Source organism: Ochotona princeps, chromosome 6 (genome assembly GCF_030435755.1).
Source record: "Ochotona princeps isolate mOchPri1 chromosome 6, mOchPri1.hap1, whole genome shotgun sequence".
In the NCBI taxonomy this organism is placed as follows: domain Eukaryota; kingdom Metazoa; phylum Chordata; class Mammalia; order Lagomorpha; family Ochotonidae; genus Ochotona; species Ochotona princeps.
In genome coordinates, this window is record NC_080837.1 from 25,025,714 (window position 1) to 25,046,599 (window position 20,886).

Sequence of the window (20,886 nt, forward strand, 5' to 3'; positions counted from 1 at the left end):
CTTTCTCATCTGCTCCTTTCTGCCTTTACCTGCAGTTTAGGAATACTACCACTAGGTGGCAGTGATGAGTCACGCAGTCTTCCGGTCTAAGCCAGAAGCCTGCCATCTCAAAGATCAAGATGGTGGATCTACAATTAGAAAGTTTTCATATGTAACAGTGGGCAGCCTGCTAGTTCAGGCACCCGCATCCCATATCAGAGTACCTGGGTTCAATACCTGCAGCTCCTGACTCCAGCTTCCTGTCAGAGATGACCCTGGGAGGGATAGCTCAAGTACCTACATTCCTGCAACTCAGGCATCCTGGCCCTGCCCACTGCAGTGGGCCACTGCAGGCATTCGGGGAATGAACAGTGCATAGCAGACCTCTTCTGTCTGCATCTGTTCCTTTCCCTCCCTCTCTCTCCCCCTCTTTCTCACCCTCCTTTCTCTCCATGCATCTCAAATAAACCAAATATATAAATCTTTGCAAAAATGAAAAATGATAGTTTTTTTAGTATGACTATTTTATGGTCTACCAAAAATACTTCTATACCAGCAACCTTTTAAGTTCATCTTTAAAAATAACCTTATGTCAAAATTACTCTGGAAACTTTTCTACTCCTAGGGTTTGGAATTATAAATCATATTTTTATTATGGTAAATATCTTTATTCTCTAAAAACTCATCCACTTTGTTTTTAATATGAGAGTCGAGGAGAAAGGTACCATCTAACGGTTCACACTCCCCACATGCACGCAGCAGCTGGGACTGGGAACTCGAGCACAGTCTCCCATAGACACAACTGCTTGTCCAGCACCTGCTGCTTCCTGGCAGGAAGCTGCAATGGGGAACAGCGCTGGGACTCCGGCATGGGATGTGGGCCTCCCAAGCAACCGGATGCCTGACAAGAATGCTCTGATGGAGCGGAAATGCTGCTTCTGCATTGGCTGAGCATTTGCAGACATGTCACACATCTATGTGTGCCTTCTAGGCAACAGGAGACAAGACACAAGCCCTTGTTGAAGGCCACAGAATGCAAAAACCAAAACGAAAGCACTGATATTTTTTGGACTCTCATTCCTTAGCAGGCATTCTTCTTGGTAGGATGTAGTATTCATTAAAGCTCTATAATGACTGTGCAAGGAAGGAGCTGTTAGCACATTCTACAGGAGAGAAAACAGGCATGGAGAGGCTAGATTATGTGATCAAGTCCTGGAGTTATTCAGAAGGAAAATCAGATTCAGACAAGCGGTTCCTCCCCAACCCCCAGAGCCCATGTTCCTGACCGGCACATCGTGTACTGGGGCTCAGGAGATAGGCTGGTGGCAGGCAGCACCCAGTCTATAACAGCATGTGAGAATGAAGCTGGAGACACAGAGAGGTCCCACAGAGTGTCAGAAGCAGCAGGGGGAGGCTGAGAACCTGAATCCTCGCTGCAGTAGACAGCCCCTGGCTGGATACTAAAGGTGGAGTTCCGGGAAGGCAGTTAGCCCAGCAGTGAGAGGCCCCCCAGCCTGAGGTGGGTTCCCAGCTCTGGCCACTGACTCTAGCTTCCTGCACATGTGGCCTCCAGGAGGCAGCAGTGACGGCTCCAGTCTGTGGGTTCCTGCCCCGCACATGGCACACCTGGAGTCAGTTCTCACTTCAGTCCCAGCGCAGCCGTGTTGTGGGCAGTGAACTCTTCTGTTCCCCCATTGCTCTCACACTCTGCAATAAGCAAAACTTCTAAAAATGAAATCCACATGTGGACAAACCACAGCAAAAAAAAAAAAGCCAAAACTTCAAAACAGGTGAAAAACTCTATTGGAAGCAGGTGCCTGAATGGCTAGCCTTTTGTTCTTCCTTCTCCAGGACGCTGTGTGAGTTAGGACTGCAGTGGCTAATACTGAGCTCATCGTGTGTCAGATTCCTCACACACACTGTCAGTGCACTGTGCCCTTACAACTCGGAACATGTCCATCGGGAAGCTGCTTTCCCTGTGTCCTCGCTGAGAATGGTCCTCCTTAGAGGAGACATGTGACTTGCCTTAAGCCACACACTTGGTAAAGGCAGAGGCAGGTTCTCAACGTAGGGCCTGACTCCTCCATGCACGACCCCTCTGCCGCTCCGTTCAGACCCTGTGGTTTCACCCACAGCCCTCTCCTTTTGCTCCTCCATTACAGACCCCATTTGTCTCTCCCCCTGTGTGGGCTTCCCTGGGGTCTTTAACTGGCCTGTGTGCTTCTTGTCTTTACTACTTAAAGTCAAACTCTTTCATTTTTTAAAAAAGATTTATTTTCATTGGAAAGGCATATTCAGAGCGAGGAGAGACAGAGAAAGACCTTCCATCCACTGGCTCATCTCCCCTCCCCACCACCACCACCACCAAAAAAAATGTCCAGAACTGACTGAACCGATCCAAAGCCAGGAGCTAGGAACTTCTTCCAGGTCCCAAGGCTCTGGGCCATCCTCTGCTGCTTTCTCAGGCTATATGTAGGGAGCTGGATGGGAAGTGGAGCAGCTGAGACAATCTGGCATGGGATCCCAGCACTTAGAGATGGAGGATTAATCCAGTTGAGCCAACACACCAGACCCTGAAACCACACTTTTTACCCCCTATCCCATCAGGTTCTGAAAACCCAGCAGAATGATCGTAGTCTGGCTTCAAGCACCTTTTAGATCCTGGATGACATCTCTGCCACCTTCTTTCTCTTCCCCATTCGTGTTCTTTCCCCTCCTTTCCTTTCTGCTTCTGCTACGCCCTCTGGGTGTTAAATACATCACACCCAGCACTGCTTTCTAAGCTGCCACTCCTTTCCTGTTCTGTTCTAAGACTTCCCCACCAAGACTCCTTTGCTGCCTCACCCTCCATCAGTAACATGCCTTTTTTGCCCTTAAGTGCTTTGCTTGTGTCTTCATGTTTAGCAATTGTCCTGCTCTTTGAAGATTCAGAGTTAGTAGTTTCTCACACACACACCGTACTAGACTCCTTGTGGAAGCAGCCCCTCTTCTGACATCGGTTTACTCCATATTCCCCTCATGCCCAGCCCCCCTGGGGTACCCACCCGTTATGGGGCCTAACCAGGAACAGGTGAGTAACGTGTGTGCACCAGCTGCCTGGCATCCAGCTGCATGCAGATCCCATCTTGCATTGTGTTACCTGCATAGGCAGTGGTAGGAAGGGCTTATGTTGTGCTTACCCTGCATGTGTGCTATATTCCTCCTCCCAGCATTTTTGCTTCCTGAGGTTTCAGTTACTCATGATGAGCTGCAGCCTGAACACATCAAGTGGAAGAATCCAGAAATCAGCCACTCGTTCGTTCTTACTAGTTTTTGTTACAGGAGAGTGTTATATTATTCCTAGTGTTACTCTCTTAATGTGCCTAGTTGACAAATTAAACCTTTCCCTAGGGTATGTATGTGTAGAGAGAGCACACACCAGTGGGGTTTGGCACTGCAGGAACTCCAGGGGATTGCCTTGGAATGGACCCCCTGTGGGTCAGGGCAGCTGCCGACCAAGCATTCAGTTACTGTGTTTCTGTTGGACTTTCCCTCTTCCCTAAATACATTGAAAATAATTTTCTTTTCCTTAAGCCAGCCCTACTTCCATTTTTTTTAAGTGTTGAGTGTGTGTTTTAATGATTTCTACTTGAAAACTGCACACACAGCACTCGGGAGTAAGACGTTCAGATACCTGGCTGTACAACCGTGTCTGCCTGAAGGTTGGTTCTAAACACAGCGGCGCACACAGGCCGTGCAGCAGCGCAGCTCAGCGCTGCACTTCAGGGACTGGAGGACCTTCTTAGCTCCACCGTTCCTCCACCTGGAAAATGGAGATGGTCCTGGCTTTTTTATAGCCTGTCATGAAGAGCTCCTGGCTTAGCCCATAAAAATAATTAAAATTGTGTCTGGTACGATCTGTCAATGTTAGCATCTGTTGATAGATGTAGCAGGAGAGAGTCCTAGGGAGAAAGGTGACGGCAGGAAAATAGGCGAACAGTGGCAGGCAGCAGCGGCCTGTGGATCACACAAGGGTCTTCACTGGGAGTTGGGATGGAAAGGACTGTTGATGAAATGAGCGTTACCACCACTGTCACCAGCCTGTGTGACAGGTCACAGGTGTGTGTGATGACATGGTAACTGAAAACATGAATTCGTTCATACCATGGAGGAAAATTGAGGCAGCAGGCCTGGTGTTGTGGTTAAGCCAGATAAGCTGCCACCTGTGGCACTGGAATCCCATATGGGACCTCCGGTTGGAGTCCCAGCTGCTCTGCTTCTGGCAACCTTCCTGCTCATACACCTGAGGAAGCAGCAGTGAATGACCCAGGTACTTGGGCCCCTGCTCCCCATGGGTGGAGTTCCTGCTCCTGGCTTGGCCCAGCCCCAACCCATTGTCGTCATTTGGGGGGTGAATCAAGGGATGGAAGATATCTGTCTTTCTCTCATCCCTTTCAAATAAATAACATCTTTAAACATAGACACTACACACACACACACACACACACACACACACACGCCCTTGCACACGCAATGGACTAGCTGTGTTGTCCCTGGCATTGCAGTAAAGGAGGCAGCACAGAGAGTATTCAGACATTCCTGGAGAGGTGACTCAGCCGTGCCGTCACACTGACTTGAATCGTGTGTCTCTCTGGGTTTCAGAATGACATTCCAAACAAATTTGAAATGAAGCTTCGCCGGGCGACTGTCCTCGAGGACTCCTACCGGAGAATCATGGGCATCAAGAGGGCGGACTTCCTCAAGGCCCGCCTGTGGATTGAGTTCGACGGGGAAAAGGGATTAGATTATGGAGGAGTCGCCAGAGAATGGTTCTTCCTGATCTCCAAGGAGATGTTCAACCCTTACTACGGGTTGTTTGAGTATTCTGCTACGTAAGTCCCCTGACAATGACTGACACAGCAGTAGAATATCACCTCCACTTTGCAAGTTGCAGATTCACAGGACACAAGGGAGATGTGCGTGACGGTTACACCACAACAGAGACCGTGACTGGCATTTGCAAAAGGGCTTGTTACAAATTGTCACAACACACGTCTGACATAGGGTTTCCCGTTTTGACCGTTTGGAGCGTGCACGAAAACATGCACATCCACAGTTGCGGCCCCCTCGCCGGCGGCCCCCTCACCGGCGGCCCCCTCGCCAGCGGCCCCTCCAGACCGTTTTTGTCTTCCCACAGTGACCCCGGTAGCCTTACACACTGCCTTCCTGTCACTCGCTATTAGTACAGGTCTCCTTCCTGTCTTTGTGAATTCAGTTACTCCTGTTCCCAGATGTGAGTGAAATCATACATGTGTCCTTTGCCCTGGCACATGTTACATAGCATGATATCTTCAGGATTCATCCACATCAGAATTGCCTTACTAAGGCTTCAGAATATCCATTATTTGTGTGCCCTGTGTGGCGTTTATTATTTCAGCCGACAGGGGGTGTCTATTATTTCCACCTTTGGACAGAAATTACTCTTTTTTCAAGCCATTAAACCCCATGGTCAGATGTGGTTCTAGAGGAAACTGTTGATAATTGTTTGTCACATGAAGCATGTTTTCTGTCTTATCGGGGGAGCACTTAGTTGTCTTCTCTCTGCAGGGATAATTACACCCTACAGATCAATCCAAACTCTGGATTGTGTAATGAAGATCACCTCTCGTACTTCAAGTTCATCGGCCGGGTAGCTGGAATGGCTGTGTATCATGGCAAACTGTTGGATGGTTAGTACCAAGTGTCAAACTTTTAAAAATGTATTGATTCATTTTCTTTCATGTTGTAACCATTCTAAACATACTTGATTTTTTTTCCCCCAAAGGTTTTTTCATTCGCCCATTTTACAAGATGATGCTACACAAACCAATAACACTTCACGATATGGAATCGGTGGTATGTCTTTTCATTTGTGTAAAGGAAATGTGATTTAACAAGCAACTGAATGTTTTCAAGAGTTAACTTTTAATGATATGGAAATTAATACGTGATATTTCAAAATACAAATGAATCTTTTGCTATGAAAATCTCCTGAACATAAGCAGGTTTAAAGACCGCTATACAGTGCACAGTTGTATATCTAACACTTCTAACTGACTTCAACATTCCTGTATTTATTTCATCACAACCCTATCCATCTACCCATCCCTTTATCCATTAGTCAACCATGGTTTTTTAAGCATTTCATGGTAAGCTGCAGAAATTAGTAGGCTTTCCCCTAACTACCTGCTTTGAAGCAATTCTGTACTTTTTGCATCAGTGTTTGAACTGTGAGTTTTTGTGGTGCATTTTAATAGTGAATGGCATGTATTTTACAACTAGCAGTCCAGAAACCTCACCTTGCAAATAAGCCCGTCAAAGAAACCAAGTTGCTGATTAATCCCCTGGCTCCCCCGTTGCCTTTGATGCTGCGTAGCCTTCTGCAGGAAGTGTGCACAGGCATCCCCAGACAGACTTAACTTTCTCAGTACCCAGTGCAGTGTTTCTTTAATGTCACAGTCTGTTAGCGCCCTCAGTATGATTTCTTCATTAATCAAAAAACCACGACTCTTTCAGCTGTTTAGTTGAACTTCTTCTGGGGCCAGGTGGGGACAAGGCCCTCCTAAAGTTACTTAGAGCTTTCCTAGACCGCTCACAGGCCATCTGAGAAAGGTTCCAGGTGCTCCTGGACTTTGGTGGGACTTGGGTCTTACCTGAAAAGTGTTCTGTTCAACCCTTCAAGTGGATAAGAAAGCCTGCAGCACTCCTGCTTTCCCTTGGAACAATTTCTAAACTTTGTAACAGGCACCACTCTGCTTCCTGCTGTGTGTGTGTGTGTGTGTGTGTGTGTGTGTGTGTGTGTGTGAGAGAGAGAGAGAGAGAGAGAGAGAGAGAGAGAGAGAGAGAGAAGAAGATACCCACCTGACTCTTTCTCACCCAATCATTCTAGCCCTTAGCATCCCCCCCTTTTTTTTCAAGTTCAGGTGTCTTCTTTGTGTAAACACATTTAAATATTAATTTTTTCCCATCTAGGACAGTGAATATTACAACTCATTAAAATGGATTCTTGAAAATGATCCAACAGAATTGGACCTGAGGTTTATCATAGATGAAGAACTTTTTGGACAGGTTTGTAGATTTTAATCAGTGAAAATGGAACATGCATGGTGGGAAGAAAAGCTTTACAACTCAAGTTTCGGTGTTAGTGCATACCTTGACAGATTTCTGTATTTTTACATTTATGTTCCAGTAACAAAAGCTCTCAGTAAGAGTTGGTGCTTTTTTTGACTCATTCCTTATTTATCTTACTAAAACTAATATTTAAGTTTTCTTGGCTTCTAGCTTTTGAATGGATTTAATTTAAAACACTAGGTTACTGGCATAACTACACTATCTGCACCTTTTAACTCTTTCTCGCTAAAATAACGTATCAAGGTATTATGTTTAATTTTAGACACATCAACATGAGTTGAAAAATGGTGGATCAGAAATAGTTGTCACCAATAAGAACAAAAAGGAATATATTTAGTAAGTATTTTATTAGCATTTTACTGAGAATCATTTTTATACTTCTAAGATTCTTCTTATCTTTCCCCCACCCCGGAGTCCCAGTTTTGGCATCCTTTTTATATTTTCTATAATAATACAGTATTATAAATTAATGTCATCTTTTGGTTTGGGCCCAGCTAGCCTTTATTTTTTTTTTCTAACTAGAATAGGTATGACTTAAAATTGTTTTCCTTGGTTCATGAGAAAAAGAATGAAATGTTTGTTTCTTTTTAGTCTTGTCATACAGTGGCGATTTGTAAACCGAATCCAGAAGCAAATGGCTGCATTTAAAGAGGTATTCATGTTCTTTTGTTTTCTGACTCATAATCGCAAAGCGTAACTGTAAATTTCAAACCTTAGACCTTGTCATATCTGAGCAAAACAACCTGGCTGACTCTACAGTACTCCGAGTTATGTTCTGGTAGAAGCAGCTGTTGCATGAATAGCTGTTCATGGGTCACAGCGTCCAGGACTCTACGTGAACTAGGACAGTCCCACGCCTCCCAGGAAGGCACATGTCATAGCTCAGGCTCCCTCCAAAACAAAGTCACATCATATTGTCATTTGTTCTCATCCTTTATCAGGTATTTGCTAGAGAGTTTTATGTGCCAAGATAATACCTTGGCATAATACCTTATGTGCCAAAATATTACCTTTCCTTATAGCCTTACTTTTTCATAATATAAATTTTTGGGTTATTTAAACTTCTCCAGTTACTAAACATAGAGGCTGACATCAGCAGGCTTATTTCTTAAGCTAACAAAGCCATCTGTCACATATAAGAGGACTTCAAAACTTTGGTAGAAATTGGCATTAAAATATAAAATGTGGGACTGGTGTTGTGACCTAGCAAGTAAAGCCACCACCTACAACCACTTAACCCATATGAGTGCCAACATGTGTCCTGGCTGCTCTGTTTCTGATCCAGCTCACTGCTAATGACCTGGGAAAGCAGTGGAAGAGGGCCAAAGGTCATGGGTCCCTGCATCGCCATGGCAGACCCAGAGGAAGCTCCTGGCTGCCATCTCTCACAGCACGAGCTGATGTGGCCCTCTGATGTGAATCAGCCGATACAAGATCTCTCTTTCCATCCCTCCCTCTCTCTCCATAACTCCTTCAAATGATTAAATAAGTCCTAAAAAAATTAAAAAGATAAAAATTACTTAAACAAGGGAGGAATAATGTTGTGCCACAGTACTGCCCCCTGTGATGCCAACACCCATAATTGAGCGTTGATTTGAGTCCTAGCTGCTGCACTGTCAGTCCAGCTCCCTTCATTGTGTCTGGGAAGGCATGGCAGACGACCCAAGTCCTTGGGCCCCTCCGCCTACAGGAGAGACACAGGTGGACTTGGCCCCTGGCTTTGTTCTGGCCTAGCCCTGGTCATTGTGTCCAATAAATGGAAGATACTCTCTCTCTGTGGTTCTGCCTCCCAAAGAGATAAATCTGAAAAAAAAAATTGAAAAATGTTAGTTTTCAAAACCTTATTTTTTCCGTGTAACTTCTTTCAAGTTAGTGAGAGAGGACAGCCAGCATTCAGTTCACCCTCGAAGAAGTGAGAGTCTTGGCAATTCGCCCTGTCAGTGTACTTTTGTTTTCATATCATTAGCTGAGAAAAAAAAATTTAAAAGTAGGTGCCTTTTATGAAACAAAACGAATTCAGAAAGCCAAACCAGGACTACAAGGTGATGGCTTATTGGATTACCATGGATATGCTCAAGAAACATCCCTTGGCTGATGGAAGGAAAAAGCAGGAGGGTGTCCCAGCACAGCAGCCTCTCCAGTGAGGCATCCTGGCATTCTTGTGCTGAAGCTCTGGCCACTGGCCTCGAAACTCTGGCATGAGAAGCACTTGTTCCTATTCTTTGGCGCTCCAGAAAACCAACAAGCAAAATGCTTTGAGCATCCCTGCTTAACGCATCGTGACTTGTGCTTCTGATCAGCCGACCTTGCCTCTGCCTGGATCCCCATACTCGGTCTGGGGCTCCCATGTGGGCAGCAGAGGCCTGGCATTGGCTGAAAATGGACCGCTTCCACCCCAAGGCGGCCATGACTTCACGCATTGTCTTTACGTTCTGGCTGGTGATGTCATGTTTTGCCTCCTGTATCATTCTTGGAAGAAATGCTTCAAGATTCTCATCCTACTTGTTTACACTTTGAAATCTCTGTTCTCTGGGTGTAACGTTTTGCCACCTTTGGGGCAGAGAATTAACTCCACTTTATTGCCTTGGTCAGAATGGTCTACCCTCAACCAGCAAGGGCCCCCTGTTGTTTCTGCTGTTCATTGCCAGTCCTCTTCAGTTGAGGTGTGAACAGGGTTAGGTTTCTTTCCTTCCAGCCTGTGTGCGTGTTCTGCCACTAGGGGCTCCATCTTGAACTCTGTGAAGATGTGTTCGAACAGTCTGTAGAGTCTGGATTTCTTGGCAGCATAGTCCCTATAAACTTGGTAAAGCCTTGGGGATTCTACCATCCTTCCACCAAACTTCACCATCTGCTTGATTTTTTTTTCTTTTTTAATTTTGTTGTCATGGTGATGGTTGTGTAAATATTTCTTGTTTTTTTGTGTGTTTTTTTTTTTGTTTTTTTTTTTTTTTTAACTTATTGATCTAAAAGCCTAAGAGAGACATAGTTCTTCTGTCTGCTGGTTCACTCGCTCTGTGGCTACAGCAGCCAATAGCCAGGCCAGAGCCAGGAGCCAGGAGCTGCATATGGATTTCCTTCATGGCTGCAGGGGCCCAAACACTTGAGCCATCTTATGCTGCTTTCCCACATCAGCAGGAAGCTGGATCAGAAGTAGAGTAACCAGGACTTGAGCTGGCACCCCTATGGGATGCCAACACTGCAGATGGTGCCTTAACCCACTGTGCCACAGTACTGGCCCCTGTTTGATGTTTGTCCTTGCTTAATGCTGCTCTGGTAACAATAAAAGACTTACTTATTTCGAGTGGAAAAGCAGGTAAAATTTACAGAGAAAGAAAGATCTTCCAGTTTGCTGGTTCACTCCCCAAATGTCTGCAAAGGCCAGAGCTGAGCCGACCCAAAATCAGGAGCTAGTTCCATCTCAGTCTCCCACGTGGGTGCAGAGTCCCAAGGTCTTGGATGATCCTCTACTGCTTTCCCAGGCCATAAGCAAGGAGCTGGATCAGAAGTGGAGCAGCCAGGACAAGAACTATCGCCCTTATGGGAGGCCAGCACTTGAAGGTGGAGGATTAACTAGTTGAGTCACTGTACTGGCTCCTCAAACCATTAGTTTAAAATGCCTCAAATTGACCCCGGTCCTATGACAATACAGGTTTGAATGAAAACAAATTATGTACTGTGTTTTCATAATTACTTTCTATGAAATTTTGAAGACTTCTCATAGGCATCACTGCTTTTTCCATCAAAGTCATGCACACTGTGCTTAGTGCTGTGCTAGTCAAAACCCACACAGTGCCTGCCAGCAAGGGACATGGACAGCAGCAAGTGTCAAGGACTACTGAGCACAGAAGAGAGGTGCAAATCCAAGCAGGGAGAGGCAGCGGAAGGGGCCAGGACAGAGCCGTGGACCTGGCCAGCCATCGGGAAGGCAGACACACCATTCCAAGCGGGGGAGCTGCATGCATGAAGTGTAGAAGGGGCAGCCCAGAGGTACACTGTAGAGAACTTGGCAGCTTAGGCTGCTGGACCAGAAGCCAAAGCCAGAGAGAGGGAGCAGGCGTGCTGGGTGGAGCAGAGCTGGATCACCAGGGGTCAGCAGGCAGAGGATGGGGTGGAGTTGCCTCTGCAGTCCAGTGTGGGGAAGGAAGGGAGTGTGACAGGGCAGAAGGTGACAGCTCAGAATTCCACGCACATCGAGCCTGGTCCTGCTGGAAGTGGTCTGTAAAGTGAATTAGGGGATGCTGGCAAACTCGCAGTGTTTGTTGGTAGTTCCAGGGACACAGGGGTATATAGAGGGTGGATGCCAGGGGAGCAGTGGGCGAGCAGGTGTGGAAGCTTGTGCACCTTCAGGAACTCGGCAGAGCTGGGCAGGAGCAGGAGAGGTGTTTGCACGTTTTGTTTTGAAAGCAGGTCAGGCTAGGGCAGAGTGAAAAGTGTAAGGAATGAGCTCGCTCCCCGCTGCAGTGGATTCAACAGGCGAGGCCTGCGCCCGGCCCGGGGGCCCATTCTGCATTACCAGGTAGAAATGGGCTGGTGTGGCAGAGGGGGGGGCCAGAACTGTGTGAGGCTGGAAAGCAACTGCTTGGAGGTGTGGGAGAGAGAACAGGCCCTGGGACGCTGAGGCCTCAGGCCAGGGCCCTGGAATTTTCTTATTTGCTTGTTTTTGTTCTTATGATAGAGTTCCGTCGGCTCTGGGATCTCCCCCTCCTCTCTCAGGTCCCCCCGTAGACACACACACACACACACACACTGATTTCCCCTTTATTACTACAATGTATAGTTCTTCATAAACACTCATAAGTTCATCATTCCTCTATTTAAGTGTGTCCTGACATTGTGGCCATGTTTTGCTCATCTTCTTTTAAAAATGGCTCTTTCTTGTTGCAATTTATAGGTTTTTTTAATGTCAATTCCATTTATTTTTGCTGTGAATTTCTTGCTTTCTGTTCATTTTTTAATAAGTCCTTGAGATACATTATTAGATCATTTATTTGAGACTTTGTGATTGTTTGTAACCACCTGATGTTGTAAATGTCCCTTTCAATACTATTTTTGGCTACATCTCATGGGTTCTGATATTTTTGTTTTTATTATTTCTTCAAAAAAGTAGCTTTTTCTCTTATTTCTTCAGTGATACATAGGTCATACAGTAGCACTGTTTTCTTTAAGTTTGTTTTTTTTTTTCATTTCTTTAGCAGCACCTAGGTCATTCTGTAGCATGTTATTTAACTTCATGTTGATATACATTTTGCAGTTTTCTTTTATTAATTTTGTTGTATGGCTTTTCATTGAAGGGGATGCATAGAAACTGTATAATAGAGACTATCACATCCAGATGAAGACACAATGCAATGTGCACCTGTACTTCCAAATTGAAGATGGATTCCCAGTGAAACTATTGAATGTATCTCGACAGTAGGATGCTGGACTCTGCCAGGGCCCTTGAGTATCAAGCAGGAGAAGTGGATGTGGTCGGGGATACTGCCAATGGTATCCAGCTGCTGAAGCCAATAAAGCAGCCTTTGCTCCCCCACTAATCAGCTTTAAAATGTTTTTTTCTCTCCCACTAGGGATTTTTTGAACTAATACCACAGGATCTCATTAAAATATTTGATGAAAATGAGCTAGAGGTAAGAAATACTATCTTTATGCTAAAGATAGGAATCGTGTACCCAACTCTTGTCTTGGTTCTAAGTTTGCCATTTCTTACTGTGTAGCTTCTGATGTGTGGCTTGGGGGATGTGGATGTCAACGACTGGAGAGAACATACCAAGTATAAAAATGGCTACAGCGGCAGCCATCAAGTCATACAGTGGTTCTGGAAGGTAACTGGAAACTTCTGTCTTCATACATAACTTTTTGACAAACTTGATCACATTTAAGTCAACTCTACAGCTGTTTCACACAGAGCTAATGCAGGAAAAAAAACACAGCCCAGCAAAGATGAACCTGGGCTTTGCAGTTACAACACACCTCCTGGTGGCCCCCACTTCCATACATATTTAGAGATGAGTAAAGAAAGTGTTGATATTTTATCAGGTGTTGATTTTGAACAGATAATGCACGTAGCATTTTCCCTAGAGAAAGGACTCTCCAGAGAACTGTGATAACGTGTGTGTGTGTGTGCTGGGGACTCCTGTGTGGCTCTGTTGCTGTCTCACAGAGGACCACAGCTGACACTACAGGACTCCAACACATGTACTTAAAGAGTCACAAGCCATGGCTGAAAAGAAAATCTTGTCCGTTTATTAAACTCATCCCATGTTAAAGAGTTTGGCCATCTGATCTTGGATCAAAGGACTTTGCAAACAACTCATAAACACAAAGTTAAAAAATGGAAATTGGGCCCGGTGCGGTATCCTGGCAGCTAAAGTCCTCACCTTGCACGCACCGAGATTCTATATGGATGCCAGTTCTAGTCCCAGCAGCCCCACTTCCCATCCAGCCCTGTGCCTGTGGCCTAGGAAAGCAGTCGAGAACGGCCCAAAGCCTTGGGACCCTGCACCTGCATGGGAGACCCAAGAGGCTCCTGGCTCCTGGTTTCGTATCAGCTTAGCTGTGGCCTTTGTGGCCACTTGGGGAGTGAATCAATGGATGGAAGATCTTCCTCTCTATCTCTCCTCCTCTCTGTATATCATACTTTACCATAAAAAAATTTTAAATGCAAATTTAGCAAGGGATTATTAATAGTCTAAATTGATAGCACAATTTTTCAGAATTATTTAACTCTTTCTCATGCCATTCTCTAAATAATGTTTTTCTCTTATCCAGGCTGTTTTAATGATGGATTCGGAGAAAAGAATAAGATTACTTCAGTTTGTAACTGGCACGTCCCGTGTGCCCATGAATGGATTTGCTGAACTATATGGTAAGGATTTTCTGCAGATAAAATGGTGGCTAAGTGTCCTCTGCATAGCTAATCCTCCAGCCTCTGTTGTTTACACTAATGTTCAGCTTAATTAGAAAAAAAAAGAATTGATATTTTTAAGTGATACCATTAGCACACGTAAGTAAGCCAAAGTGTGCAAGTCTTTACACCTTCTAATTAGGAAATGAGAAGGGCCCGGCCAAATGGCTTGGTAGCTCAGTCCTCGCCTTGTATGCACCAGGATCCCATGTGGGTGCTGGCTCATGTTCCGGCTGCTTCACTTCCCATCCAGCTCCCTGTTTGGGAAAGTAGTTGAGGACAGCCCAAAGCGTTGGGACCCTGCACCTGCTTGAAAAACCCAGAAGAAGCTCCTGGATCCTGGCTTCGGATTGGCTCAGCTCCAGCCATTGCTGCCACTTGGGAAGTGAATCAGTGGATGGACATTCTGTGTGTCTCTTCTCTCTCTAAATCTGCCTTTCCAATAAAAATAAATGATAAGAAAGAAGATGAGAAAACTGCAAATATGAGATAGCTTGGGTTACTTTCTTGAATGTCATTTTTGTTATTATTTATTAATTTTAAAGGCAGAGAAAGATGAGAGAGTGATTTGCCATCTGCTGGTTTGCTCCCATATCAGCCAGGACTGGGCCCGACCGAAGCCAGGAGCCCAGAACTGCGCCAGGTCTCCTGTGCAGGTGGCAGGAACTTCAGTACGTTGTCCTTTGCTGCCTTCTAGAGTGCTGGCATCCCAGGCAGTGACTTCCCCCTTACTGCCTTCCATTCTTGAAGTTTGCATTCTAATGCTACTAAGCTTCCATTACAGAAAGGGCATGACTTATAGGATCATAGTTCAGTACAGCACTTAAACTCCACAGTGTTAACAAAAAAGTAATATCATAGTTGGAAATATATTTTGGGAAATACTCAGCTAAATAAAGCTGAATAGATTTCTTCAGGACTTGTTCAGACCTTGACTGTGTCGAAAAAAAAAAGAAAGAAAAGCAGAATTTCAGAACTTATTTGAGCATGAAAGATTTTTCTTCTTTTGTGGTAAGAGGAGCCTCTCCTTGGGCTACTATTCCGCATCATTTTGTGGAAAGTAGCAGAATTGGTGATGAGTATCTGTTGACATTTAGAACAGTTAGTGCAGCTTATTCATGAAATCAAATTCTATGTATCTACCAAGTTACGTTCCAGTAGATTCACACAGAGAGGTGTGTTTTCATTCAAACAAAAAGGCTGCTTCCCACAGATTACAGCAACTTTTTTCCACATTGATTATTACTCTGTTAATTGCAATAACATGACTTACTTTAAAAAGCAAGAACAGGGCCTGGTGCAATAGCCTAGTGGCTAGAGTCCTCGCCTTGAGCACGCCGGGATCCCATATGGGCGCTGGTTCTAATCCCAGCAGCCCCGCGTTCCATCCAGTTCCCTGCCGGTGGCCTGGGAGGATAGTGGAGGATGACCCGGAGCATTGGGTCCCTGTACTCGTGTGGGAGATCTGGAGGAAGCTCCTGGCTCCTAGCTTCGGATTGGCTAGGCTCTGACTGTTGCAGCCGCTTGAGGGATGAACCATTGGATGGAGGATCTCCCTCTGTCTCTCCTTCTGTTTGAATCTGCCTTTCCAACTTTTTAAAAAAAATCAGATTTTTCAGAAAAAAATGTAGCCAAAGTTGGCAACAAATAAGGTTGGGGACTAGAGTTGGGAAGTACTGCCCAGTAGCGACTAAGGTGAATGTTCATGCAGATCAGCAGTCATGCTCCAGGAGCAGCGCCAAGCCCCGTTTCTCCCAGAGCAGCCTGGTGCCCTGTGCGGCTTTATCTGGGGGGTGTGCAGCACCTGTCAGGCAGTGTCTGCCTCTGCAACCACTCACAGTGCTTAGCTGTGCCACTAACCAGTTCACCCATTTCTTGCCCACTTGGATTCCATAGGCTTCATGTTTTTATTGGCTTCACCCTAAACCCTTCCTCTTCCCTGGCCAGGAGCAGTCACAACGGAGCAGATTCCCCTGGGGCCTCTCCAGCCGCTCCCCCTCTGCTGCAGCAGCAGGCCACAGCCGTCCACTGAGCTCATAAACTGGCTAGAATTAGCTCCACACCGGGAGCCAGAAATGTGGGAGAATGTTAACATGCATTTTTGTGCATTTACAGAAAGAACTAGAAGTTGTTTCAGAATGTTCCTATTTCAGTGCAGTGTTACCTAGCCGATAAGTAGCAGAAAGTTTTTAATCCATTGACTTGGAATATTCACAATTGGTTGTTTAGGTCAGAGACTCAAGAGGCAGAGAAATATGCACAATATGATTTGGAAAATATGGAAAATGATGACTGATATTGATTTTCTTAATCGAACATAATTGAAATGGGTGATGTGTGAGAATTATGTTTTTGAGAAAGTGTGAATATTGAGAATATTAAATACTTTTAGTCTTTCTTCTGGCAGTTAAACATACACTACACATTTGGATATGATTATAAGATATGAGGAGAAGTCTGGAAAGTTACAGATTGGGTTGTCAACATCAATTACACGGTAGCTAGGGGATGTTGAGGATTGGAGAAGGAAAAACAAAATGGAAACTCTAAAGGGAGAGGAAGAGCTAAAAATGTACAAAATAAAAGAAAAATGTAGGCTGTATAATATGACCACATGTACATGAAATTCTCTGTACCTGGCTCAGCAGGAGTCATTGCAGGATGTTTACCCAGAGTCCATGATTGGAATGAGGGTTTTTTTTTTTTTAACATCTTTGAGGGGTTTTTTATTATTATTAATTTTTATTGTATCCAAAAGAGAGAAACTGGCTCCTCACTGGCTCACTCCCCCCATGTCTTCATGCTAATGCCAGGAGCAGCCCAGAACTGCATTCAGATCTGTCCCGGGGGCGGCAGGGACCCAAGCATGTGAGCCATCATTTGCTGCCTCTCAGGGTAGACAATATCAGGAAACTGGCTCAGAAGCAGAGTAGCGAAGACTCCAACATGTGCCGCATCACAGCTGAACCACCGTGCCAGGTGTCTGCCCCCTCTTGCATTGTAGTTTACCACTTTAAAGTCTATAGTTAGCACGCCAGTGCCAGGGTGGCACAGTGGTCACAGATGAAATGGTAGATGAGGCAGTCTCCCTTTATGGCCGCGTGGTGGCGCCCCTGAGCACAGGACAGGCTTCATTTCTTTGAAAAGCAACAACAAACCAACAAGCCAGGTTAGCCTCCTGGATGTCCAGGTTCTCCATTGGGAAAAGTGGGTTTTGAACTGCTGACTCCTGTGTGGAGGCAGAGAAGCTGGAGAAGCTCTTCCTTCCTCCAGGCTCAAATGGACCACAGTCATTCACCGTGGAGCAGTGGGGTACGCCAGAGAAGTTGCCCAGAGCTCACACCTGGTAAGTGGTGTAGTGCTTCCCCTGCACACACACTGGCACCCCCATCGCCACACCCCACCTCGCCACTGTGAGTGTAGTGGTGGCGGGTCTGGCTCCCTCTGGTGCTGTGTAGGAGGAAGGATCAGTGACTCTAACCCAGGCACAGATGTTTCTCTGCCAGTGGGCCTGGACTTGAAGTCAGGTACCTGAAGACTGGAATGGTGCATCTGACTGTTGACTATCGGTTGCCTCTGTCTCCTGAGTGATGGGCTATCCCAAGAGTGCTCCAACATGACCTGAAATGGCGGAAGAACCAGATATTTAGAAGTTGAGGCAAAAACTGAACTCTGCCCTGGAGTCCTTGGGCTGGGGGTGGGGAGGGTCATGCCCACAGGAGGAGACACCTGTCAGTGTGGTTGTAGCCCATTCACCATTTCCATAACCACACACGCTTTGTCGGCATCCTCCCTAACCAGCTCCTCTCTGTGCTTTCAGCTTTAACCGCTTGGACCTGCCACCCTATGAGTCCTTCGAAGAATTATGGGATAAACTTCAGATGGCCATTGAAAACACTCAGGGCTTTGACGGAGTTGATTAGATTACCAAGAGCCATCTATGGTATTTTGCTCCCTCCATTTTATAAACAAAATCTTGACTTAAAAATTTTCCAGGTAACTGAAACTTGGCCGCTGGTTGGAGAAAGTTATATTTAAACACACACACACATTAGAATAAATAGTCCAACAACTTTACCATTATTTTAGTCACTTCAGTATGTTGCATTCACATAGTTGTTGCATCCTGTCTTTACAGCTCACACTAAAGGATATGAGCCCTGTGTTTCTGAAACAGTCTTGCCCTTGACATTGACCTCTGTTACAGTATTAGCCAGGCAATTCTTTCTTAAACTACTGAAATTATAACTGTGAAACATTTGTGATAAGTGTCATGTGTGAAAAGTTGGATGCTTTTTGAGAAGGAAACCTGAAATTGGAGGGGACTGGGTGGAATAATGCTTTACTATTGAGTAAACTACAATATATCAACTGCTACTTGCAGCTATTTATTGTCTTGTACCCCTGCCTTTTGCACCTTACTGCTCATATTTTTAGAAAGAAAAAAAAACTTGGAAAGTGCATTACCCTATATTTTTAGTCAGCTGACTCACTTGCAAAAAATTGTTTACTTCACTTGTAAAGTATGTGGCTCTTGTGAGTTTGCAATTTTAGTCGGCCAGGTGACACATACGCCATGTGAAGCAAATTCTTATTTGCAGTGGGGAAAAGTATTAAAGCCTTTCTCTTGCCTTCACAGCACAGAATTCTTTGGTATAGTCATCTTTTTCTTTTCATGTTTTCATGTAGTTGGAATTCTTTCAAACCTTAAAGCTCTAGGAAGCAGTATTTCTAAATATGATTTGAAGAACTAAGTTAATATAGTAAGTACCTGCCTTTACAATTCATTCTTTATACTTGCACAATTATGTAGTAAATATATGTTTACAGGGTTTATTGTGTTTACAGGCTAAGCTAATTTCTGTAGTTGCATTCTTATATTTCTAGTATCACTTTAGTAAAAAAAAATACTTTGTTAAAAAATAACCAAAGAATAGTTGTTATAATGCAGAATTTGTGTTCAATTTGTTACCATATTTCTTGTGCTTTTTTAAAAAAGAAAAATACTGTTTACTATGAAAATGATGATATTTTATTACAAGTCCAAAGCTCTTAGGCAAAATACTATAGGGAGAATCCTGCTTTAACCAAACTCAAGTACTGAAAGACATGTGCAAGCATTCAGCAAGCGTTTACTGAATGCCAGCTGTGTCCTTGGCACTGCACTAGGCCCTGGGGGTCAGAGTGGTTCGCTTCAGAGAAATCCAGCTCCGTTCTCATCCTCAAGGAACGTGGACGTACGTACATGAATGTGTGAGTCCAAAGTAGGGTGACAAAATGAGGCCAAAGAGAAGTGTTGTAGGTTCCAGGGCACCTGCAAAGATACGGGGTGCACAACTCCATACGTTCCTGTAGAAAATGGTTCTAGAAAAATTAAACCTATTTCTCAATCAATCTCGGTGGCTTAGGAATAATTGTAAATATATGTTATGAATCTTCTGAAATATATGCATATGCTCCATGAGAGTTGTAAAACTGTACTCTGGCTCTTACTGGCTTAAGTGTGTTGAGATATGGTAGAATGAGTACCTGGGAGAGATCTCAAATGTGACAGTGGTAAAACCACTTTCCAAACAGCACAGCCTCAGTGCAGTTTAAGGACAGGATCCACGGATCGATGCACCCCACCCCACCCCGTAGTGTCTCCAGCAGCATCAGCCAGAGCTCGGGAACGCCTGCCAGGGCCAGCCTGGCTGTTGCCTTGCACCTGTGTGCACTGAACAGCGTGACCTCTCTGGGCTCCGGGCTCCTCTTGTTCATCAGTAACTCTGTCCCAGCCTTACTGTCATCCCAGACTGTTGGATGTTCCGGAGATAAGAGACCTGGCCCGGGGATCTGTGAAGGACTGTATGCCATCAGAGGATGCGTGGAATTGGCCATCAGATTTGGCCCCATCACGGACACGTGCTGCTTGGACCCCGAGAAGCATCTCCTGTGAAACGGCAAGGACTCCTGATAGACAAGGAAGTAGGAGTGTGTCTGGCACGCATGCCCAGATGGGTGTTGATCTTTATCTCTAGGCAGATCTTACCATCAGAATTCTTTTTCCCCACACCAGCAATGCTATACTCCTATGGGGCAGTTAATTTTGGAAATGTTCTCACTGCACAGAACTGAATGTGAAAACTATTTTTTTGAAGCAGAATTTTACCAAATGATTATTAAAATATCACTTGTGTACGTAACAGCATTCGCCAAAGACTGAGGAAATACAGAACCTGATCTTACTGTTCAGAAAGAACCGGTGGGAAGGAAACCAAATTGTCTCCCTCCGAGCTTGACCCATCATTCCCTGCTCTCCTGGTGTGGCCTGTCAGGCCAGAGGAGCCGGTAACAGCCCCTCGTCCCACATTGAGAAGTATCAGATGCATTCTGCGAGCAAGTCAGTAGGGTCATGTTCAGCAAGTGAGAATATCCTAGTTGTCTAGGCATTATAAGCACATCACTTGAGCCTATATTTTTCCCTAATCAAAAAATCGTAACAGTTATATTACAAGTGCATTGCATCATAGCCAGAATCCAAGTGGAATTTGTTTCCGTTTATTTATAATGGTGACATTATTCCATCTAAGTATCGAATGTAAATCATTTTAATTATAAAACATTGACATTTTTTAAAAATCTGAGATGGAAATATATCAAGATTAATATGCCAAAATTTGTTACAAATTTTATAAAATCTGGATTTCACGAATAAAATTCTATTCTAATTTTAAACAAAACCCTCTGCGTCATTTTTTGAAATGTTAAATAGAAATGTTTCCAAGCCAGCATACCAGGTGATATCTTTCAGTGTAGCCCTGTTCAAGACAGCTGCATTCTCATAACGACCTTGAGCTTGTTACTTGTGAACT

The 20,886-nt window shown here is 44.8% G+C and overlaps 1 protein-coding gene across 2 annotated transcripts in view; it reads left to right on the forward strand.

The window, feature by feature from the left end:
• Positions 1 to 19,787, forward strand: part of NEDD4 (NEDD4 E3 ubiquitin protein ligase) — a 128,675-nt gene extending 108,888 nt beyond the window's left edge. For both annotated transcript variants that reach the window (XM_058665815.1, XM_058665816.1), the window contains 11 exons: positions 4,621 to 4,850; positions 5,566 to 5,687; positions 5,783 to 5,853; positions 6,970 to 7,065; positions 7,391 to 7,464; positions 7,720 to 7,780; positions 12,696 to 12,755; positions 12,843 to 12,950; positions 13,897 to 13,993; positions 17,306 to 17,378; positions 17,853 to 19,787. In XM_058665815.1, coding sequence (XP_058521798.1) covers positions 4,621 to 4,850; positions 5,566 to 5,687; positions 5,783 to 5,853; positions 6,970 to 7,065; positions 7,391 to 7,464; positions 7,720 to 7,780; positions 12,696 to 12,755; positions 12,843 to 12,950; positions 13,897 to 13,993; positions 17,306 to 17,378; positions 17,853 to 17,955 — 1,095 coding nt within the window. In that variant the 3' untranslated portion in view covers positions 17,956 to 19,787. The remainder of the gene's footprint in view (positions 1 to 4,620; positions 4,851 to 5,565; positions 5,688 to 5,782; positions 5,854 to 6,969; positions 7,066 to 7,390; positions 7,465 to 7,719; positions 7,781 to 12,695; positions 12,756 to 12,842; positions 12,951 to 13,896; positions 13,994 to 17,305; positions 17,379 to 17,852) is intronic.
• Positions 19,788 to 20,886: the final 1,099 nt, after the last annotated feature.